The 21,075-nt window shown below is 44.2% G+C and overlaps 1 protein-coding gene across 7 annotated transcripts in view; it reads right to left on the reverse strand.

Annotated features, from left to right (window-relative positions):
* DOT1L (DOT1 like histone lysine methyltransferase) overlaps nucleotides 1-14,745 on the reverse strand; it is a 95,847-nt gene extending 81,102 nt beyond the window's left edge. For 4 of the 7 annotated variants that reach the window (XM_019489929.2, XM_059719604.1, XM_019489931.2 and 1 more), the window contains exon 1: nucleotides 14,467-14,745. In XM_019489929.2, the coding sequence (XP_019345474.1) occupies nucleotides 14,467-14,547 (81 nt within the window). In that variant the 5' untranslated portion in view covers nucleotides 14,548-14,745. The remainder of the gene's footprint in view (nucleotides 1-14,466) is intronic. The other 3 variants (XM_019489928.2, XM_019489927.2, XM_014599792.3) reach the window with 2 other exon arrangements.
* Between the last annotated feature and the right edge of the window lie 6,330 nt (nucleotides 14,746-21,075).

Below are 21,075 nucleotides of genomic sequence, written 5' to 3' on the forward strand. Positions count from 1 at the left end.
CTGTAAGATTATCATTCTATATACTGCAGAGATGATTTATGGATGAGTCTTAAGAAACAGAAATCCTGTCTGCTCTGTATAGAATTACAGATCTCAGAGCACTTCTGGTGACAGTAAGGTGTTCCAGTCACCCGTGTCTTAAGTCCAAGTTTTCCTTCCCCGTCCAAGTTTTCCTTCCCCATGTTGCCTGTTGCCCTGGCTGCTCTTCTGTTGTGAAACTGCATGTATGTAGTTTGTGAGGCATTTGGAATCCTTTGGGCTATACGAACGAATGCCATTCAACATGATGGGAAATCTCTTTAATATTAACAAAAATTAAAATTGTGGTTCATGAAATCAATTCTTGGGCATGCTCAATGCTATTGACATAACTAGTATTTAACATAATTGTGTTACCATTTATAGCTAGAATAAGTCCAAATCCTGCCTCCCTCCAGCAAGAACTTAAAATGAAGTTTTTTCATTATCTAGCTAAATTTGCATACAATCAAGCCATTAAAAAATAAAAACAGAAAAACTGCACAGAAAGCATGTGCATTTACTATACGTAGACTTGGGCACCTAAACCAGACCCTATTCCATATTCTTCCAGTCCCTAAAAATCTTTTCATACCCCTACAAAAGGTGGGTTGATTCTCGTCTTCCTCACTGTTGTTTTAGACTTAGTCTTCAAGGTAACATGATAGCATGTTATGAAAGAATAGACACTTTAATGGACTTTCATGGACTTAAACAGTGTAGCGCAAGGTCACCCTTAATCCAACTGGTATAGTAGTCCCAAACTTGGGGCCAGGCCTCAAACTTCTGGTTCTATTCCCAGTTTTAACACTAACCTCCTTTGTGATTTTGCAAGGTCACTTCCCTCCTGTTCCTCTATCGCCTCATCTGTATAAGGAAGATGGTTATCAAACAGACCTTTCATAAGGTTCTTCAAGGTCTATTCATGAAGATTGTTATGTAAAAGTAGGCACTATTTAGCCAACTTGCAGTGGGCAGTCTTGCAGGATTTATATCTAATTCTATTTGTAAGTTAATTAATATTATTTTGCTTGCCAGGTCTTAAAGATAGCCTAGGTTCAAATCTCCAAATTATCCTATCAAGGATCAATTAATCCATGTACACGTTTATACAGCATGTAATTTAACATGTCATATTAATCTATTAAGGATTAATACTCTATCATTAAATCTTTTCCTTCTAGCCTGTTCTTCACACCTGAAAACAGCAAGAAATCAACACTGGAGGAGTTCTACTCCTGCCAAAAAAGTGCATCCATGCAAAACAGAAGATATTTTGTTTAAAAGACATGCACTATTCCAATGATCCTAAGCCACGGTACCGGTGCACTCTATGGCGCCTTGAGCTCCTTTCAGGGGTGCCACAGGGTGCCACGAAATGTTAACACTGATAGATGTGCAAACAAGGTTCACAGGATAAACCCAGAAATTGAAAATCAAAATCCATAGTGTTAAAAACATTCTGACCTGTTGCGGCCTTTTTGAGTTCTTTGCAACAGAAGAATTGTTCCACTGTTTTTCTGTTATCAAAAAAAAAAGTGAGTGAAAATGAAGGGCTGACATTTTCTGAGGGGTGCCTTGAGTCTAAAGAAGGTTGAGAATCACTGCATTATTCCATGAAAACGATCAAGACAAATTGTGTCTGTGGCATGCTTATATAGCTCCTGATGACTATAACAGGAATCACCCCCACAGAGATCTCAAAGGGGAAAATTAGCCTCTACTGATTTATCCAGAAGCCTTTTTTTAAAAATGATTCACAGTGAGTGTGAGAATCTACACTCTACAAACAGCTGTGCCCAAATTGTTTCCTTTATATTCTTCCCTGTCTCTGCACTTCATACTGTGACCCAAGTTAAAAGGCAAAATCCATATTCCTTAGGTTAAAAAAAAAAAAAAAAGAGAAAAGAGAGAGAGAAAACCCCAATGATTTACCACAGAATTGGGTATCCAAAGAAAGAAGTTACCCCACATTATTTATGTTATTTTATTAAGACTGAATCTTGAAATGTTTTAAGGATCTCTACAAAGAGCAGGGGTAGGTTTTAAAACATAGAGAATGGGGCCTCATTTTATAAAAAGCTGCACAGGCACAGAAAGAGTCCAGCTAAAGGCCAGCACCATGGTGTATTATCTATACAATTTTAGTAAAACATCAATTTCCAACAAAAACTGAATTTATGTCTTTAGAAACAATTCTGCAGTATCAAGTAAGAATGTCAGCATGACAGTTTGTAACAACATTTTTGCTGCAACTTAACCAGTTATGAAGGCCAGTGTTGCAATAGTGAATGCAAAGCACAATACAGCCTAATTTGTCCTCTTTTTTTTTTTTTTTTTTTTAAACTTTAGTTCTTCTTAAAGTAACATTTCCTTATTAAATGTTAAATGTGCTACCTGGAAATAGGTCTGGGGGGGTCCATTGTGACATCCCGGACATAAATGTTTGCAAGAGGCATGTTACTTCATAAGAAAAAGGATCTCACTGTAAGCTGAATATTAAAGTTATTGCTTGAATTTGTGACCTTGTCCGAGAAAGCAGTGTGCAAAGTGACAAGTAAAACACCTTCAATTAAAGTGCGTAGGTGGCAAGGCCTGAAGTGAGAAACCACATTCTAGTGCTCTTCCTAATTGATGAACTAAATACCATATTGACTTGAATACAAGAAGATCCTGAATATAAGACACCCCCCCATTAGTAGATTCTACATATGGAAAATTTATAAAGTTGTTATAATTTTCAAGGTATAGAATTTAAGTACTGGAGGGTTGTCCTGAATCCCCCTTCCCCAATGCTACAGCAGCGAAAGCGAGAAGGGGGGGGGAGGGAAGGGGGGGGCAGGTGGCATCCTTACCCTCTGCCCTGCCTACTTGTTCCCACTGCAACCTTCCTGCCCCACCACCTGCACCCACCACCACCTGCCCCCTGATTCAGTGACTTCCCCCAAAGCCAAATAATTCATTCCACACTAAATCCATACTTCCTTCCCAACACAAAATAGGTGACCAAAGCCTAACTCAAAATCCTGCAAGGAGATGCCACAGCCAGTTTGCATAGTTGCAAACCAACTATGAGCAGGTATTTGCAGGTGAGGAAGAAGTCTCCCACAAACATCCACTGGTCAGCGGGTGAGCCGACAGGCTTAGAAGAAGCATCGGTTAAGACAAACTGATAAGAATATTGTCTTTTGCAACCATTCTTTTGGCCATTGCCTAATCTGTTGAGAGAGGCTCAGTTTCCATCCCTGAGCAGCTGATATGCTTTGATAAAAAGTTTGGTTTTTTAATGCAACGGGCCAATCTGCAAGTGTTAAGTGATCATGAGCCTACAAAAATCAGGTAAGTTCCAGAAAGGCTGCTACCCCTAAAGTTTTAAAACATAGCACAGATCCCAGGGTGGGCTTTTCTCCTGCAAACAAGGATGCTTAGCCAGCAAATCACAAAAGTGAAATAAGGCAAAACAGATAATTTTCCCAAGGTTACAGACCGACTAGTAGGTCAAATATCTCTTTAGAACAACCACAGGATTTCCTCTGCTTGTGTTCAGAAGGTAAGCATTTATATATAGAAGTGATATAGAGCTACCCCAAGTGACAGCTGCCCTGAACGAGAGAGAGAGAAAGTTGCTACATTCTGCATGACAGAGCAGCCCTAGTAAGGTGACCAAGGACACACACTCTTAGCCTATTTGTTCAGCCTGCCTAGGAAGACACGCAGGTAAAATCTTTGCTTGAAGACATATTTTGGGCACGTGTCTTACAAACTGCGGCGTGCACAAGATTCTGTGAAAGGCTGAAACTAACGTAAAGGGTATTTACAACTGTTAAAGGAAAGAAGGGGAAAAAATACTTTGGATTTTTCATTTTTTACCATTACTTCCACAAATTCCCTATTCCAGCCAGCTGCTTTAAGTGCCTTTTTTAGAGGTCTTAGGGCTCTACACAGGAATGCCACCTAGAATTGGTGAGCCAAGGAACAGCTCATGCTCAAATGCCTCAGGACCTTTCAATAAGAGGGAAGAGAATACCAAACTTCTCTCCATACAATGTTTCATTTTTAGGACTAAACATCCCCTGCTTTTTCCAGGAGTAACTGGTGTAATATATCTTTCCATTAAAGCAAATGAAACACAGATCTATGTCACAACAGAGTGTTACAACAGAAGATGGTTGTTTCTTTATGCCAAGGACAAATACAAGGCAAAATAATAAAGCAAGCAAGCCCCTAGGCTCCTTCCTGCAGGCAATGCACACATTCTCTTTACCAAAAGCAGGGAGAAACAGCTCCAACTTTCACGTGGCAAAGCAATAAATCAAGAAGGCATCTAATCAGTTCTGAGCACTTTTGAATGCTATGCAACTGAGCAAGACACCATGAAAACCTGGAGCACACTGCACCTTTCTGTACAAGAACACAGGAGTTGTAGGCCAAGATCCAACCTATCTGATACTAACTGGGGGACAATATGGGAAGCATAGATATTCTGTGTATAAATGATACAGAACTTGCTAGAGGTCTGCAAACTGGCTATCCGCCTGCCATTGCCTTCTCCTCGTTTCCAACTAAAGATCTATTAAAATATTTGAAGTGTATTAAATGTTTTTATTTTTCCACGTAAACAGCTGTTTTATTTGCCATGGGGACATTACCCAAAAAGGAAGCTGGTTTGCATGACAGTAAATGTAAAGGGCAACAGAGACAAAAGTATGATCCACCCTATGAAAGAGCATGACTGGAGCCACATCTACATGAAAAACCTGCATCAGTGTGATACAAGGTTGTGAATTAAAACTGGTATAGGCCGGTCCTATGGAAAAGATTGCCATATGGAATCATTTGGCTAATGGGGGGAATGGGCAAGGATTGAAACTAAATTCATTATAACTGACAGCAGCCACCACAACGTCAGTTACGTTAGTATAAAAGTGCTTTATAGCAAATTATTCCTCTTGCAGTATGGGAACAAGCTTACACCTGTAAAAATGTATTCACAATAAAACCAGTGGGGGAAGAAAAACCAGTGGGAGAGGAACAAGCTGCTGCTATACAGAGAAAGTCAAAATGGTTCTGTGTGTGTCTGTACATGGGTGTAGACAAGCCTACCGTCAAGCAAGCGCAAGCCCTTGTGGGTGATCTTGTTCTAGTATAAGAATAACTTCTCTGATGTCACTTAAGGCGCCTGGGAGCAGAGTTCAGTCAGACCAAAACAGCCCCATCTCCCACTGTAATGAATGCCCATATCTGCAAGATAATTCTCGTTGCCAAAAAAACTTAACATTTTATGTAAGATCTAAACAGCAGCAATCCTCTCTCTGCATGTTCTTTCTGACAGAAATATTTTGCCAAAAATTGAACTAAGTGCTTGAACATAAATTAAAAATACTTTCATTTGAAATTCCATTAGGAAAAGGGGTAAAGGAAGGGATCATAAAAAGATAAAATTGGGAGAAAATGTGTCTGCCTTTCAAACTTCTAAGATGATAGTAAAAGGAACCTAAAGTATTAGTCATAAAAGAACTGTGTTTAATATTAATGAGCTCCAGAACTGCATATTGGGTTCACAGGATTTGCCTACCAAATGCATTTCACTGCATTCAGTCATTTTGTGACGAAGAATTCCCAATAGATTAAGCCCTTCGCTGACTTAATTTGAAATAAACATTAAACATTTGAATTCCGTCCCACTCCACTGGAAGAGTCACAAGGGCCATTTGGATTTGCATATGTCACGATATGGAAGAACATAAACTTTTTTTTTTTTTTTTTTTAGGAGGCATAAAACTGTTTCCTTTATTTTAAACCTTGTTAGCTTGGGCAGATTTCTTTCAATGATTGGAGGAAATTATTTTCACATCAGTTTCTCGCAAGCTATTTTTCTGCCTATTTATTCTGTTATCAAGTTTGGTATCTTAAGCAGCTCTGTTAAAATTTTGACAAGGGTTTTTATTCCTATTAAATCCAAGACGGAAGTAGATCCAGAAAGGCTTCTGACTTCCTATATAGTTCTGGACACAATGAAAATGTCCTACACGAGGGGAACCCCATGGGACCATGGCCCTACCCACTAGATGAGGGGCGCAGGGCAGCACTGGGAGGTGGCACGGGCCCCCAGGATCTGATCCCAGCAAGCAAAAGTGGTCCAGGGCCCCAGGGGGCTAATCCCAGCAGGCAGGGTCTGATCTAGCTCAGACTGGCCCCCTGCACCAGTCATCTGGCCCACATGGCCAAAGGCTGAGCGCTACTGTCCTACAGCCTAAATCAACAAGATTAATTTTCCCAATGGTGTTTTGAGCTGCTAAGTGAATAACTTAAAATTTTCTCAATACATTTCAACTCGGATTCATGGAAAAAATAGAGTTGGTAGGGACCTCAGAAAGTCATCCAGTCCAACCAGCTGCTCAAAGGTCTTGCAGTAATACTTGCTGAATTACAGACCAGTAAAACAGGCAACACCCATGATGCACTCTGAAAAGGAGGCATGCAGCATTTCAAATGAGAAAATTCTAAAGCTTTCAAAGACATAATCTAAAGGCTGGCAAAAATTATGATAGTTATGCAATATCAGAAGGTATACCTCTAATTTAAAGGCAAAATTAAATCAACGGCCAAGCTTATCAAATGTACGCTAAACGGACTAAGAAATGTTGAAATCAATTGACTGCAAACTCCCATCAACTTCAGAGGGGTTAGGATTTCACACTGCTACCGTATATCCACACCTTGCATTAAACAGGGTTACATGACAGGGTGGTACCACTAGGCCGTGTATATTTGCCAGTGAGGCTGCAGGAGGGTTATTAATAACCCAGGTTTTCCATTTCCCACTTCCATTTTCCCTCCTAACAGAGAAAAAAACCACAGCTGGGCAGAGTGGGGGGAGCAGCAGCTTTGACTTTCCATGATGAAAAACCCCAAAATCAAATGCCAAAATATATAGGTATTTAGAATGTATTTTATTATAGTGACTGAAGCTTCCAAATTGCTTTAAAACTGTAAATGTATCAATAAAAACATTGTGTCAACCTATATATATAATTATAATATATATATTTATAATATATATTATTATAATATATACTATATATTATATAGTAGCCTTTCAATTTAATCAGAGATTTTTGGTTTTTAATCAGAGAATTTGCATTTTTAAACAGAGAAAACCAGGATCCCTCCTAATAATGAAAATCTTTCAGAAAGCTTCCTTAACATGTTGTAAAAACCTGTCATATTTAAAGTGGGGGTGGGAAAGGGGAAGCAAAACAAAAAATAAACTTAAAGACTTTCCTAAATGATCCTCTTTATTTCCCAGATTATCTAGACTTTTAATGTTTAATTGTCTTCATTAGTTCCCCAAATTCCTTCCAAGGAAGGAAGTTCCCCAACTTCTTCCAAGTTCCCCATAATTTGACACCAGAACTCTCTTTGCACATCACTCCCTTGAATGTACTTATTTACTTTTGAAACCAAGGAAGAAGAATTTAAGACTGAAAAGCAGAAGCATCGTTGGTCTTTGTTATTCATAGTTCTGATCATATCTGCAAAGTTATAAATTATATTTCCTGTTGTAAAACAGACTTGGCTTCTTCCTAGTCTAAAAATAGAGACTGCTCATTAATTCTAACCTATGCTACTATAATGGAGTTCTAGGTATTCCACATCTAGATTAACACATTGATACAAATACCTTCCATCAGTTTCTCCTAAATTTGTTAATGAGCTTCTCATTGAAGACTAATATCTACAAAATTAAAAGTTGTGTGGCAATTAAATATACCTTCTTTTTTAAAACTTTTACGTTATTTACTTTTGTTTTGCATTTAGTTAAGATTCAGTATATTCACAAACTAGCCTGAACTTCTTCCCTCCCCCCCTTCCTCACTCTGGCACCTTTTGTTAGAAGAAGTTAACAGTAAGCAACAGTTAAATAAAGTGATAGAGACTGCCAAGGTGATGGTGATGATAAAAAAAACCTATCACTAATACAACGGACAACTTGGTTATGAAACACGCCACTGATCCTGTATATTCACACTTGAAAGGGAGTTTTTAAATGAAAAGTTTAATTCACAAAAGCAACAAGAAAAAGGAGTGAACAACAGAGAAAAAGAGCGAAGAAAAGTGAAAGAACAGAAGTACAGATGCCTGGGGAGAAAAATGATTTTAGATTACCCATAAATCCTGCACACCAAAGGCTAAGACACCTTGCACGAACCCCCAAGAGAAACACAACTCATCCAGGTGGCTAGTACGTGAAAGGATAACCTTTTCCATAAGCGTCTGGACTGCCAGGAGGGAGATGGGTTGTAGCTGCATGTGGAGGCACCAATGATGCACAGCTCTCCGAGACCTTTGACTGCACAAATAGCTCAGGAATCTCAGTCCAGCTGAAACGCAAGGTAAGTTTGGGGTAGATAACTGCCAAGAGTGGAATTTTGGCCGGGATACAGCATTAACTCCCACTGCTTTAAAAACAATCATGGAGTCTTTAACAGCCACTTCTGTTTCACATTATTTGCCTCTCAGATTACTCAAATATAAAGACAAACACTGAATTATGGAATAAATTATTTTATTTTCCTGAAAAGATACTTTGTTCTAGATCCTCCTTCATTACCTGCTCATGTTACTTTTGCTAGGTAGGATTGCTATTTTACATTGGGTTACAACTCTTAACCCAGTCATGCTCAAAGCCAAATAATTTACCATGGGTAAAAATTAAATGTTTATATTTGACAAAAGCCTAAACACTGAAGACAAATTTATATCCTGCAACACTCCACGGGGTCTCAGAAGTTATATGGATGCAATCTCCAGCAACAAGAGTGAAAAACCTCAAGGTGAACATACCGCAGTTTCATTTTGTGAATCAGAGCAGAGAAAGAATGTCAAGTTGTGTTGTGATGTTCATTTTGCCTTTTTCCTCGAGCTCATTTTTGTTATGTCTACTATCTGAAAAGCCTGGCCAAATCTTCAAATCACATATTACTCAGATTTATACTCTTCAACTCCTTGTGTTGAGTCACTAAAACAGGGGCATTCAACCCCCAGCCCACGAAGCCATGTCATCCAACCCACTGGGTACAAAAAATTGGTGGTGGGGAGTGGTGGGAGTATTAATTGCCACTCCCCTGCTGCCAAATTTCCAGACCCACAGGAAATGCTGCAGGCTAGATAGCATGGCCTTGGCAAGCTATATCAGCTATGCAGGGCCAGGACAGGGCAGCACAAGGACCAATCCTGAAAAGGATCCAGCCTGCAGATGGGTCCCTTGCCACTCATCCAGCCCAGGGGGAGGAAAGGTTGAGCATCACCGCACTAGAAGGATGTGGATGGGGGAGGAGTGGGGTGGGACTAGTAATTCTTTCCAAGTCTTTTCTACACCAGAGATCTTCTAAACCTTTTCCACCATTACAAATATGAGCTCGGCTCCAATGTTTCCCAACTTCACGGGTCACCATTACTATAAAGAGTGCTTCTAGCAGTCAGACGTATGCACCATGAAACAACCACCCTCCTGCCAGGACTCCCATTACCAAAACTGAGCAACTGCACACAGCTCAACTGGGAGTCTACTCCTATGGCAAGCAAGGTTTCCTAACCATCAAGCAAGATGGTTCATATGAAAACTATGTTCCAGGTAGAGCTGCATGGCACAGAGTGGGCAAAAGCTTTTAAAAAGGAGCTGTTATTCATCTTGTAGTTAACCTTTCATTCTAAAGATGACACTCATTTCTGGGTTGTGATTTTAATGATCAATCCCTTCCTCTCAACTTTCAGTGCACAACACATTCCATTAGAGGCAAAATGACATAATTTGTGTCACAGTCTAGACTTCCTACTTGGTTAGAAAGACGAGCAAAAAGAAAAAAGAAAAAAAAAAAGCCATGCAACCACCCACCTGTGCAAACAGAGTCACTACTATCATTCGGCCTGCATTTCATTACTCTGTAGTAACAGACACATATATGCCTCCCTCAAGCAGCTGCACAAGCAATGCTATGACAACATTCAGTTGACCAATGGGATATTTTTTGCCATCTGAGCACACTGGAAAGATAGCAAATATGCAAAAACAAAGCAGCAAATTATTCTCAGATTATTCAGCCCAGATTGATCATGATCACAGCTGCTAGCTTTGAGGTTTAAAGCTTCACAAGTTTATAGTAGAGGATTCTTGACCTTGATAGAAGGCTGAATCAAAGGCACCCCAAGACTTTTTCCATCCTGGGGGTGGGATCAAGGTAACTGAAGTTTTAGGAATTACACAGTGGAGCTCTGAGCATGAAAAGAAAAATTTGAAAGGATCAGGAGCATAACTCTGTTGGTTTGGACAATGTCTTGAAAAGTAGAGCCCAGGTCTACGGAGTCCTAAGGACCATCATAGCATATAAATAACCAGTAGTCATACTGGCTGAGTGCTATAACCCACTGGTACTCTCACTTGCTCCCGTACAACTCTCAAGAGATGAGAAAGATCCATTCCCTGAATCACATACAGAAAAATACATCTCATAATTACAGGTAATTACAGATAGTTCCATGTATTAACAATGTTGTAACGTCTACTCCTGTTGGTCACAAACACCTGTGGGAGGTAAAAGTGCAAACTTGAGCAGTTTCAATTGAAGGGAGTGGCCCTACACTGGGACAGCCTGTAGTCTGGGGATAAATGCGCTCTCCTGGAAAGTAAGAAATGGAGGTTTGAATCCTCCTACTCACAGGCAGGAACTGAATCCAAGTGAGACCTGGACCAGTGCTCTAACCTGGAGACCCTACTGCATAAAGAGAAGCACCATCACCGCACCTCCTGCTACATTTTGAAAGGAACCGCAGCCACCTCCATGTTGTGTGCAGAGCCTGGCTGGTCAACATGCTCTAAAAATGCCTAGCAGATTGAACACCTCAGGCAGGATGAGAAGAGCATCCTTCTGCATCTTGATGGCACTTAAGTGTGTGGCAAATGATGCATTATTGCTCAGTACTGGCAAGATTCAGGTTGCCTCGGGGAATTTAGGCACCTAAGTTTTCAGCGCGGTGTTTACGGATCTAAGGCCAGAGAAACGGAGGTTTTACAGATCTAAATTCTGAAATAGGGCACTTTAGTCCTTTTGTGGATCTAGCCCTAACTCCTCTTTACAACAACTTCAGTGGGGCAGAGGGCAGTTTCAGACTTACCTGTTACCTATTAACTAGAGGCAGATACTCCTCCTGGCACCTTGGTCTTTTTATGTAAGAACAGAACCCACCCCAACCTTAAACTTCAACAAGCTGCGAGATTGTAAGCAGACCTCAACCTTTATCTATCTCTAGTTAGTAGGCAGATAAGTTTTCAAACCAATAATCTGAAATATTAGCAGGGGTAACAGTCTATATTATGCAGTACCCAACACATCTGAAATCTATAGTTTGAACAACTGGCATGGTAAAGAGCGAGTAGATTTATTTATTAAGAAAAGCTTACCTAGTCATTTAGAATGGGCCTAGATTTATTAAAGAATTTATATTAACTAGACATTTATTTTAATGTTAGACAAGGGGCAAAGCAGAATCCAAGGCCTGCATTATCAAATCTTGAGAATGTAATGAAAGCCCAATTTGGTGCAGGTATTTGGGAGTCAAGGAGTTAAGCTGCGATGCAGAAGCGTAAACCCACTTAGGCTCTGATTAAGCAGGGCAGTCATAAAAAAAGCCAGAGATCAACATCATCAGAAAATATTTTCTGAGTCACGAGGGGAGATTACTCACTATGCACTATTCAACTTACTCATCACAGGGTGTTACGGACAGAACTGCTCACCATGTATTCATTAGACGCTGTGGCCTTTCCTTTGAGGAAGGCAGAAGGCGGGGGAAAGAGTCATACTTTCAGTTTTGTATGTAAGCCAGTGGGAGGCTATATCTGTAATACCAATGCTCTCTCCTCCCACGACCTTAATTAGTCTTGTAAGGAAATCTAGGTTTCACATCACCCTCCCAGGTTCTTTTAACATCATGACAAGCAGTGGTTTGTCAGCTATTATGCAAATTCAGCAGTCTGAGGAGACTTCAGTTTTCCTAATGAATATAAAAGAAACAACAGTCCTTAAAAAAAATTAAATTACACCATAAATTCAGTCACCCCTTAAATCTAAAAGTGTCTAATCTAAGGCTTTTACACCATTACAGAAACACTTTACTAACTTGTGATGAAATCTGGATTTAGTGACAGAATGGTTGCACACATATCTTTATGGACTTGGTAACAACCAATACTATCAGACAACAATGCCACAACAGTTCACCTTTGATACTGGAAACAGAATTGCTCCAATGTTCAGATGGCACTCATGAAAAATTATGAGCAGGTAATACTGATCTTTCCTCCCCTCTTTACAAATCATATCATGACATTGAGACAGAGAGGAAGTAGCCTGGGGGAAACGCAAGGCAACATGCTTCTAAAAAAAAGAAGAAGTTGCAGGTATGGTATTTTTGTAAGTCATGCCACCTTGCTTCCTAGAAACCAAGCAGCAAGTGTAGTGGTGAAACTAAGAAATGTTCTGCTTACGTCAAACAGAGCTGAGCTCTAAAACCACAACGGTACATATACTCTGCTGCCAACTGGAGTCTGAGCCAAAGAGGGAAAGAGAGTCTACAGTTCAATACAGTACAATGCTAGCAGGCCAGACACAGAAATCCTGGTCTTTGGACATTGCATTCTCTAGCTTCAGAGCTCTTTGCTGCAATGGCCGAAGCTGCCAGTTGTACGTGTGTAAGCTACGGAGCGTGATCTTTTCAACAGAGCTGCAGGACAATTTTGATTAGCTCCAGATGAATGATTCACTTCTGTATCGTGATGGGGGGGAAAAAAAACATGCAACCCAGAGAGATCATTTTAATGGACAGGACATTTGGATCCTGCTGCATTTCTCGACATACGTAGATACACACCGATGCCCACTGCATTTTGATAAACGGGAGAAAATTTACACCCGCAAACATCTTTAACAAATATAGGCATGCAATCTATAAATAAGGGCTTGTTTCCCCAAGATAAACTCTTTCTATACCCCCAGCTCCCAACCTGAAACAGCATTCAATGCAGCTTTTTTACATGAAGTTGTGTGTGTATATCGATCTACCCCAACCTGTGCTCCCTGACTACGCTGAACCTACGTTTGATGCAATCTTCTTCCAGAAACAAATACTGGGCTACAGGGAGAAAACTAAGCTGGTCACCATTATAACTTCCAGTTTCTGTCAATTTTAAGCACAGCGCGCGCGCGCGCACAATGACAGAGCTGCCCAAACAGGAAAGGCTGCATTAACTCGTGTGTGCTGGAGGGCTCCGGCTCTGGAGCAGGACGATCAAAAATGCTAAGCACTCATATATACGAAGGCTGTTTTGGAAACCCCAGGACTATCAACAGCAGCAGGAGGGAGATAATATACCTCTGCTGCCCCCACAACAGGCAAGATATTTCTAATCGTCTACACACAAGCAACATGACTAAGTCCCAGTATGTTCTCCCTGTGTTATGACACAAACAGGCAAACCCCACAACGCTAGGGAGAGGCAACAGTATCCAAAACCGTTTTTAAAAGGCTGCTATTTGCTATTGCCCAAATTTTCTCCGTACAAAATTTCTCTCCGAGTTTGGGCATTGGCAAATAAAAAAAAGGAGAATAAACATTTGATGCTCAGCATAAACGATCCGCGCGCTGTTTTCTAGCCGCCTTAAGTAAATGAATGGTTTTCAGGGGTCGTCATTGCCTCTCTCGGGGGGGAAGAAAAAAAAAAAAAGGCTGTGACATTTTGTCCAAAAAAAGCAGCAGCCCCCGACAACCCAAAAGGGAGGGCTGCAACACGGTCAACTGACGACCGAACACGCTCTCCTCGGACGAAACACACGAGCGTTCGTGCAAATTCGCTTTCCACCACGGTCTCGAGGGCAGGCAGCGGTGGGGTTTCGAGGCGGCTTCTCCCCACCGGTGGACGCTTTCTCTCCCCCCTCGTTCACCTCCTTCCCCCAACCCCAGCGCCCGGGAAAGAGGGACGACACTTCCACCTCCGCCGCTGCCAGGAGCAGGCAGAGGCGACACGAGCTGTGCGAAGGGACGGACCCCACGCGGGTGCAGAAGTACCCATCCGTCCCCAGCCGGCTTTTGGTTACCGACCCCCCCCCCACCTTCAAAAAAATAAAAAAAACTAAGCAGCTCTTCAAGGAAAATGTGAAAACTTCGCATTAAGTGTAGGGGGGAGAGGATGAGTTGAGGGACAGAAGTTGAAGCCCCCCAGGAGGGGCAGCCCCAAGCCGCGCGGGGTCGGGGAGGCAGCACAGGGCGGCTGTGCAGTGGATTTGGGGGGGGGGAGGGAAACACGGTCTGATGCTCAATGGATTTGGGGGAAGGCGGGGAGGAAACATGCCCGGTGCCCGGGGAAGGGGAGCGCAGGCCGGCGGTACTCACGTAGACGGGCAGCGGCCAGGGGTAGACGGCCGGCTCGGCGCCCACGGGCGACTTCAGCCGGAGCTCCAGCCTCTCGCCCATGTCGGCGGCGGCCCCGCACCATGCTAGAGGGAGCGGGGCGGGGGCCGGGGCCGGGGCCGGGGCCGGGGCGGGGCCGGGCGGGGGTCGGGGCCGCCCGCTCCCCTCCGCCTCCCTCTATTGTACTTAGCGGCTCGTCGCCTTCTCCAGCGCCGCCGCCATCTTGGGCCGGCGTGAGGCGAAGCACAATGAGCGGCCGGGCCGGGCCCAGCGACGCGCCGGGCGCGGGGGGACGAGGGGAGGAGCGCGGCCTGCTCCCGCCTCCTCCTCCCTCTTCCCTCCCCCTCCTCCTCCTCCTCCCGCCGCCGCCGCCGCCTGTCCTCAGCTGCCCTCCGCGGCCCGCTCAGCGCATCTGACAGGATGGCGGGGGGTTGGGGGGCACACGTGAGACACGCGCGCGGACACGCACACGCACACGCTGTCCCGTGGGCCTCCCTCCTGCCAGCCCCGGGGGGGGGGGAGACCCCCCTCCCCTGTGCTCCCAGCCCAAATCGCCCGCATGAAGGCAGCGATGCAAAGGGGCCCGATCCACCACGAGGAGGCCATCAGCACGGACCCCTTCGTGAAACCGACCTGATTGTTTCGGCCAAATAAAATACGTGATCTTGAATGGGGGACACGCGCGAGAGGAGATGGGGGGGGGGAGAAGTTGTCCTGGGTGGAAAGGAAACAGACTTTGGGGGGGGGAGACTCCTCGGGGCAGGGCTGGATGGGTTGAGGGGGGCTTGAATGGCAAGGATTCGCCCGGGGAGCGGACACCTGTTTATACATACATATATGACATGGATCTGAGGCCAAATGAGCCAAAACGTATTCCGCATCCAAGAGTCCTAGTGGCAAACGGGCAAGCTATGGGCAGGCCCGAGCCGGAGGCTGGGGGTTCAGCTGCCCCCGAGTGTCGCGTGCCCTCAGCCATGCGGCGCGTAGGGGTGTAGCAGAAAGCCCCCTTTTCCTCTAATGTAGCAGAAAGCCCCCTTTTCCTCTTGCCTGCATTTGCTCTCCCCTCTTTGGATACGTTTCTCTTTTTCCTACCTTTCCTTCCTTCCTTCCTCTCTCTTTCACTTTAAGATAAGGAATTGTGTTTTAAAATTTGTATGCGTGCATTTTGTGTCTCCCCTTGTAGTTTGGTATTTTTATCTATTTGTGTGCCATGGCATTTGTAGCTTATATTTTATACTCCTCACCTTTCAACTTTCAACTAAATGTGTTTTAGTAAGTTATACATCGTAACGTTGTTAACAAGGGCAGTTTGACAATCAAACTGCCCTCCCCTGTATCAGGCTGGCCTCTGAAAGTGAGTGAATCAGTGATTGAATGTGTAACATGGAAGCAGGCAGCAATTATCACCTGGAAGCTGAACTCAATAGAAGACAACATAACAACCAGGAAATCTCTAAACCTCACTGATCAAGGGCTAGAAGCCCTGGCCTGACTTAATCAACACCAGAGACCAATTTTTGGGCTGAATATCTCCAGATCGACCACTCCCAGAGCCCTATTCTAAATTCATCAACGGACTCCCAAACCTGCACGTACATGCAGACGACCCCTGGGGCTGACAGATGCTGTCCGGTAGTCACCGAGGGGGGGAAGTCCCACGAGGGTCAATGACCCCTGGATTGGGCAAACCACAAAACTGGGGAGTCACCAAAGTCTGCCAGGGACAGATAAAAGGCAGTGAAAAGTGACCCTCAGTGGCACCCTCTTGATCTCCAACTCGACCAGACCTGTCCAGCCAGAAGGACCAGCCGGCGACCCCCTTCTGGAAGATAACACCACGCTGAAAGAAGCCTCAACGACAGACTCCAGCGCTTGTAGGATAGGTATACCTGACTCTGTAGCCTGCTGCTGTGTGTGTGTGTATGTGTGTGCATGTGTGTGTGGGGACCAGCCCCAAGGTTTATGATTACAGTGTTCCAATCTGCCTAATAAACTAGAATTTTAAGGATCCCGAGTTGGACATTTGTAGCCAACATTATTTGGTGGAGAACGCAGGCATTATTCTAGGATTATTAGCGGATTGGTAATTGGGGAGACTGTCTCCAGATAGAACCCACGTCCACGGAGGTGGGTGGGCAATAGTCACCCAAGGGGGTGGATTAGGATTTAGACTCACCCAAGGGGGTGGGCAGACTCAAGGAGGGGTCTGGATTTAGTTGTCACCCAAGGGGGTGAGCATATCTCAAGGAAGGGATTTGATTATAGAACTGCAGGGGCAGAGTCGGTTGGGAGCGCGAGGACTCAAGGAAACTGAGAGGCTTGAGGCATGTTGAGGAAAATGTCTTTGTTTCGGAAAAAAGACCCTAAGGTTGGAGCAGGAGGCCAAGAAGATAAGTGGGTACGGAGGGAGGAAATTTCCCCTCTCCATAGGGAGATTCTGAAGGGTGGACCCAGCCCATGGAGGGAGGATGTGTGCACCCCAGGCTTTTCCACAGGGGACATTGAATCCCAATTTGAAAGATTTTGCCTTTGTGAAAAACCCTCGGTTCAAAGGCAACACAGTGCCTTGGTCTGGCTGCTATGGCATGCTGTAAAAACAGCAGTTGAGGAAAAAGCTCAGCGAGCCTCTGAAATTGAGGAAAAGGAGGAGCTAATCCAAATTCTAAAAGATAGATGTATTCAATTGGAAACCTGTAATCAGACTCTAAAGGGGTTGTCTCGGAACTTGGAAAATGAAAATGAGCAATTGAGAAAAATAAATCAAGACAATGCCCAACAATTGGAATTATTGGACCAAGAAAAGGCTAGCTGAGAAGCCTTGCAAAATTTGGTAAAAATAATGGCTAAAGACCAAGCTGAGAAGGGAGCCAAGGTCAACCATGGCCCCTGTCTAAATACCATTAACCGTTTAAAAAAGGAACTCCAGGAGCACAGCCTGCAAGTAGCAGATGTCATCCAGGGAGACCAAGCCAGGGATCCAGACATCCCCTTCAATCCAGGAGAGATTTGGGGTGGGGAGATATGGGGAGATCCAGAGGATGCAGGGGAGCTCTCTCCTGAAGACCCCAAGTCAGATCAGGAAAGGACCCTGGTGCCTGAGGTGAGTGCAATCACGCGGACCTCAGTCGCTCAGGATGCTCAGGGAAAACCCACAGAAACCACACAGGTAACGGTCCCCCTCAGTGGAGCTGATCTAGCAGCCCTGGGCAAGACCCTGGGATCTGCTAACATTAGGAATTTGGGACAGTGGTTGCAGAAATCCCTGAATGTAGTGGAGTGTGAAACCCTGAGTATCCGGGAATGGCACCACCTACTAAGGGCTTGCGCCACCCCAGAGATTCAGGCAGCTTTGGATCAGGAGGACAGCTTTGGGGGAGACAATATTCTCCAGAGCATAGTGGGTTTGGGGATCAGTTTGGGAAGAAAGACATTTAAGGGACAGTTCGAGGCTAGCCACCAGGCACCTGGGGAAACTGTTAGGGACTATGTGATCCAGTGTGTTATGTTGGGATTGCTGTCAGGGATGGTTCTGCCCCTAGACAAGGAGAACAAACGGACATCGGACACAAGAAGTATAGATTACCCTCCTGGGTTTTGGAAGGAGGTACAGGAGGGGATGCATCAGCCCATAATTGGACTGATGGGGCTGCTCCGAGAGACTGGGAGATATGTGCTGGGAGAAGTCCTAGCCCGGGCTCAGGATGCAGAGAGGTTAATTGGACGTCAAGGGGGGGGGCGATTGCAGCCACCCAGTTCAAAGAAAAGCTTAATGACACACCAAATTATATGGTTACCTATTCTAATGAAAGTGCATACCCCAAAACTGATAGGGGGGTTGGGGGTCCAAATTATTGCCCCAGCCCACACTGGGTTAACCCCAGGGTATCAAAGGAAAGAGAGGGGGAAAATGGGATTCGGTCAGCAGTGTGGAAGTTTTTAATGCAGCATGGGGAACCGAAAGGGAGATGGCATGGAAAGCCTCTAGCCGAGCTGCTTATCAGAATGGCAGAGCTGACTGGGGAGGGAGCAGCACCTCCCCTTTCTAACAGGGGAGCAGCCTCAGCCCTGGCCTCCGAGGAGCACTGATGGAGCCCCCGTAATGGCACCCCTGAGCAAAGCCCTGGCTCATGGGAGAAATTGGGGACCCTCATTTGGGATCCAAGAGGGAGACCCCAAATACCTGTTACGGTGGGAACTCAAGGGCATACCAGTGCACTCCTGGACACCGGAGCTGCGCTAAATGTATTCGGGAGGAAATGAGACCTAAATCAGGAAAATGGGTACATGTGTCCCAAGAAACTGTTTAAGGGGGCAGAATAGATCTAACCCTGAATCTAGCCTTGTTAATAGGATTCCTTGTGTCATGAGGAGAGCATCCCAGTGACCCAGCTTGGAGAAAAGAAAAGGGAAAAAAAAAAGTGAGCCACCAACCACCTGACCCTCGAGGAACAGGGCAACCAATCTTTTAATCCTGCCGGCCACCCTTCTTGGCTAGCAGGAAGGAACGGCTCTAAGCCGTTGGAAAATACGCATCGGACAGGCTGATCAGTGCCCACCTCGATGTTGAGGCAGAAAAAGGCCGGAGAAGTCTTTGACTCGTGACGGCCACCCTCCTGTAGGTAACTGCTCCACTTTTTCACTATAAAAGAAAAGTACCCAAAAAATGGAAAATGCTGTGTGCACTGCCACTGCACATGTCAGCATTGCACTTTGTAAATATGAATAATCAGCTGCTGCAAGGAGTTTTCCTTGGCAGGTTTGTGTGTGTTCGTTTTCTTTTGCAGAAACCACAGTGTAGTCGAAGGTGACCGACAAACCATGAGGCCTCACTACCATCAGCGGCATCTTCCTCATCACAGCCATGGCAAAAATTGTCTTGTCTGTTTGTGTTGTCTTGTTATGTTTTGTGTTTGTTTGTCTGGATTGTTTTAAGTTGTCAGTTTAAATAGATATGATATCATAAAGATATAATAAGGGTAATTGGTAATACCTCATCTAAAAATTGGACCTGTCTGTGGATCCCAGACCAGAACACTTCCGTCCGGTTGGACTGGAAAGTTGTTTCAAATATCAGAACAAGGGCAGCAATTCTCAAAAGGTTTTTATATTCCACTTGGTTAGCAAAAGGATATTTATTAAGGGTCATGTGTACTTTGGTTTTTTGTTGGTTTTTTTTTGGTTTTGTTTTTTTCTCTGTACTTCTCTTAAGGATTTAAATGCTATTTAGAATATCAGTATAATAAGATGTGTGTAAAAAAATAACTGCATTCAAAGTCATATTTTAATAAGCAAAGAGACAACTATACCATTGTAACTGTTCAAATCAACCTCGTTATGTTATTTTCTCTCTCCCGCCCCCCAAGGCTTTTCTCTTTCAATATCTTTTAACTGCCTAAGTTTTGTTTTAACTTCAAACCAGCTGAAGATGACACACCTCCTGTCCATATAGCTGAACAACGGTGTTCAAACAATATAGTGACATCACCTTTGTGTAAGGCCCATGTCAAGGGGGGGGAATAATGTAGCAGAAAGCCCCCTTTTCCTCTTGCCTGCATTCGCTCTCCCCTCTTTGGATATGTTTCTCTTTTTCTACCTTTCTTCCTTCCTCTCTCTTTCACTTTAAGATAAGGAATTGTGTTTTAAAATTTGTATGTGTGCATTTTGTGTCTCCCCTTGTAGTTTGGTATTTTTATCTATTTGTGTGCCATGGCATTTGTAGCTTATATTTTATACTCCTCACCTTTCAACTTTCAACTAAATGTGTTTTAGTAAGTTATACATCGTAACGTTGTTAACAAGGGCAGTTTGACAATCAAACTGCCCTCCCCTGTATCAGGCTGGCCTCTGAAAGTGAGTGAATCAGTGATTGAATGTGTAACATGGAAGCAGGCAGCAATTATCACCTGGAAGCTGAACTCAATAGAAGACAATGTAACAACCAGGAAATCTCTAAACCTCACTGATCAAGGGCTAGAAGCCCTGGCCTGACTTAATCAACACCAGAGACCAACTTTTGGGCTGAATATCTCCAGATCGACCATTCCCAGAGCCCTATTCTAAATTCATCAACGGACTCCCAAACCTGCACGTACATGCGGACGACCCCTGGGGCTGACAGATGCTGTCCGGTAGTCACCGAGGGGGGGAAGTCCCACGAGGGTCAATGACCCCTGGATTGGGCAAACCACAAAACTGGGGAGTCACCAAAGTCTGCCAGGGACAGATAAAAGGCAGTGAAAAGTGACCCTCAGTGGCACCCTCTTGATCTCCAACTCGACCAGACCTGTCCAGCCAGAAGGACCAGCTGGCGACCCCCTTCTGGAAGATAACACCACGCTGAAAGAAGCCTCAACGACAGACTCCAGCGCTTGTAGGATAGGTATACCTGACTCTGTAGCCTGCTACTGTGTGTGTGTGTATGTGTGTGCATGTGTGCATGTGTGTGTGTGGGGACCAGCCCCAAGGTGTATGATTACAGTGTTTCAATCCGCCTAATAAACTAGAATTTTAAGGATCCCGAGTTGGACATTTGTAGCCAACAGGGGGTGCGCGACGTGGTGGTGCACCCCCTGCAAAAAGGTGCCGACAGCA

This window comes from Alligator mississippiensis, chromosome 16 (assembly GCF_030867095.1).
Source record: "Alligator mississippiensis isolate rAllMis1 chromosome 16, rAllMis1, whole genome shotgun sequence".
In the NCBI taxonomy this organism is placed as follows: domain Eukaryota; kingdom Metazoa; phylum Chordata; order Crocodylia; family Alligatoridae; genus Alligator; species Alligator mississippiensis.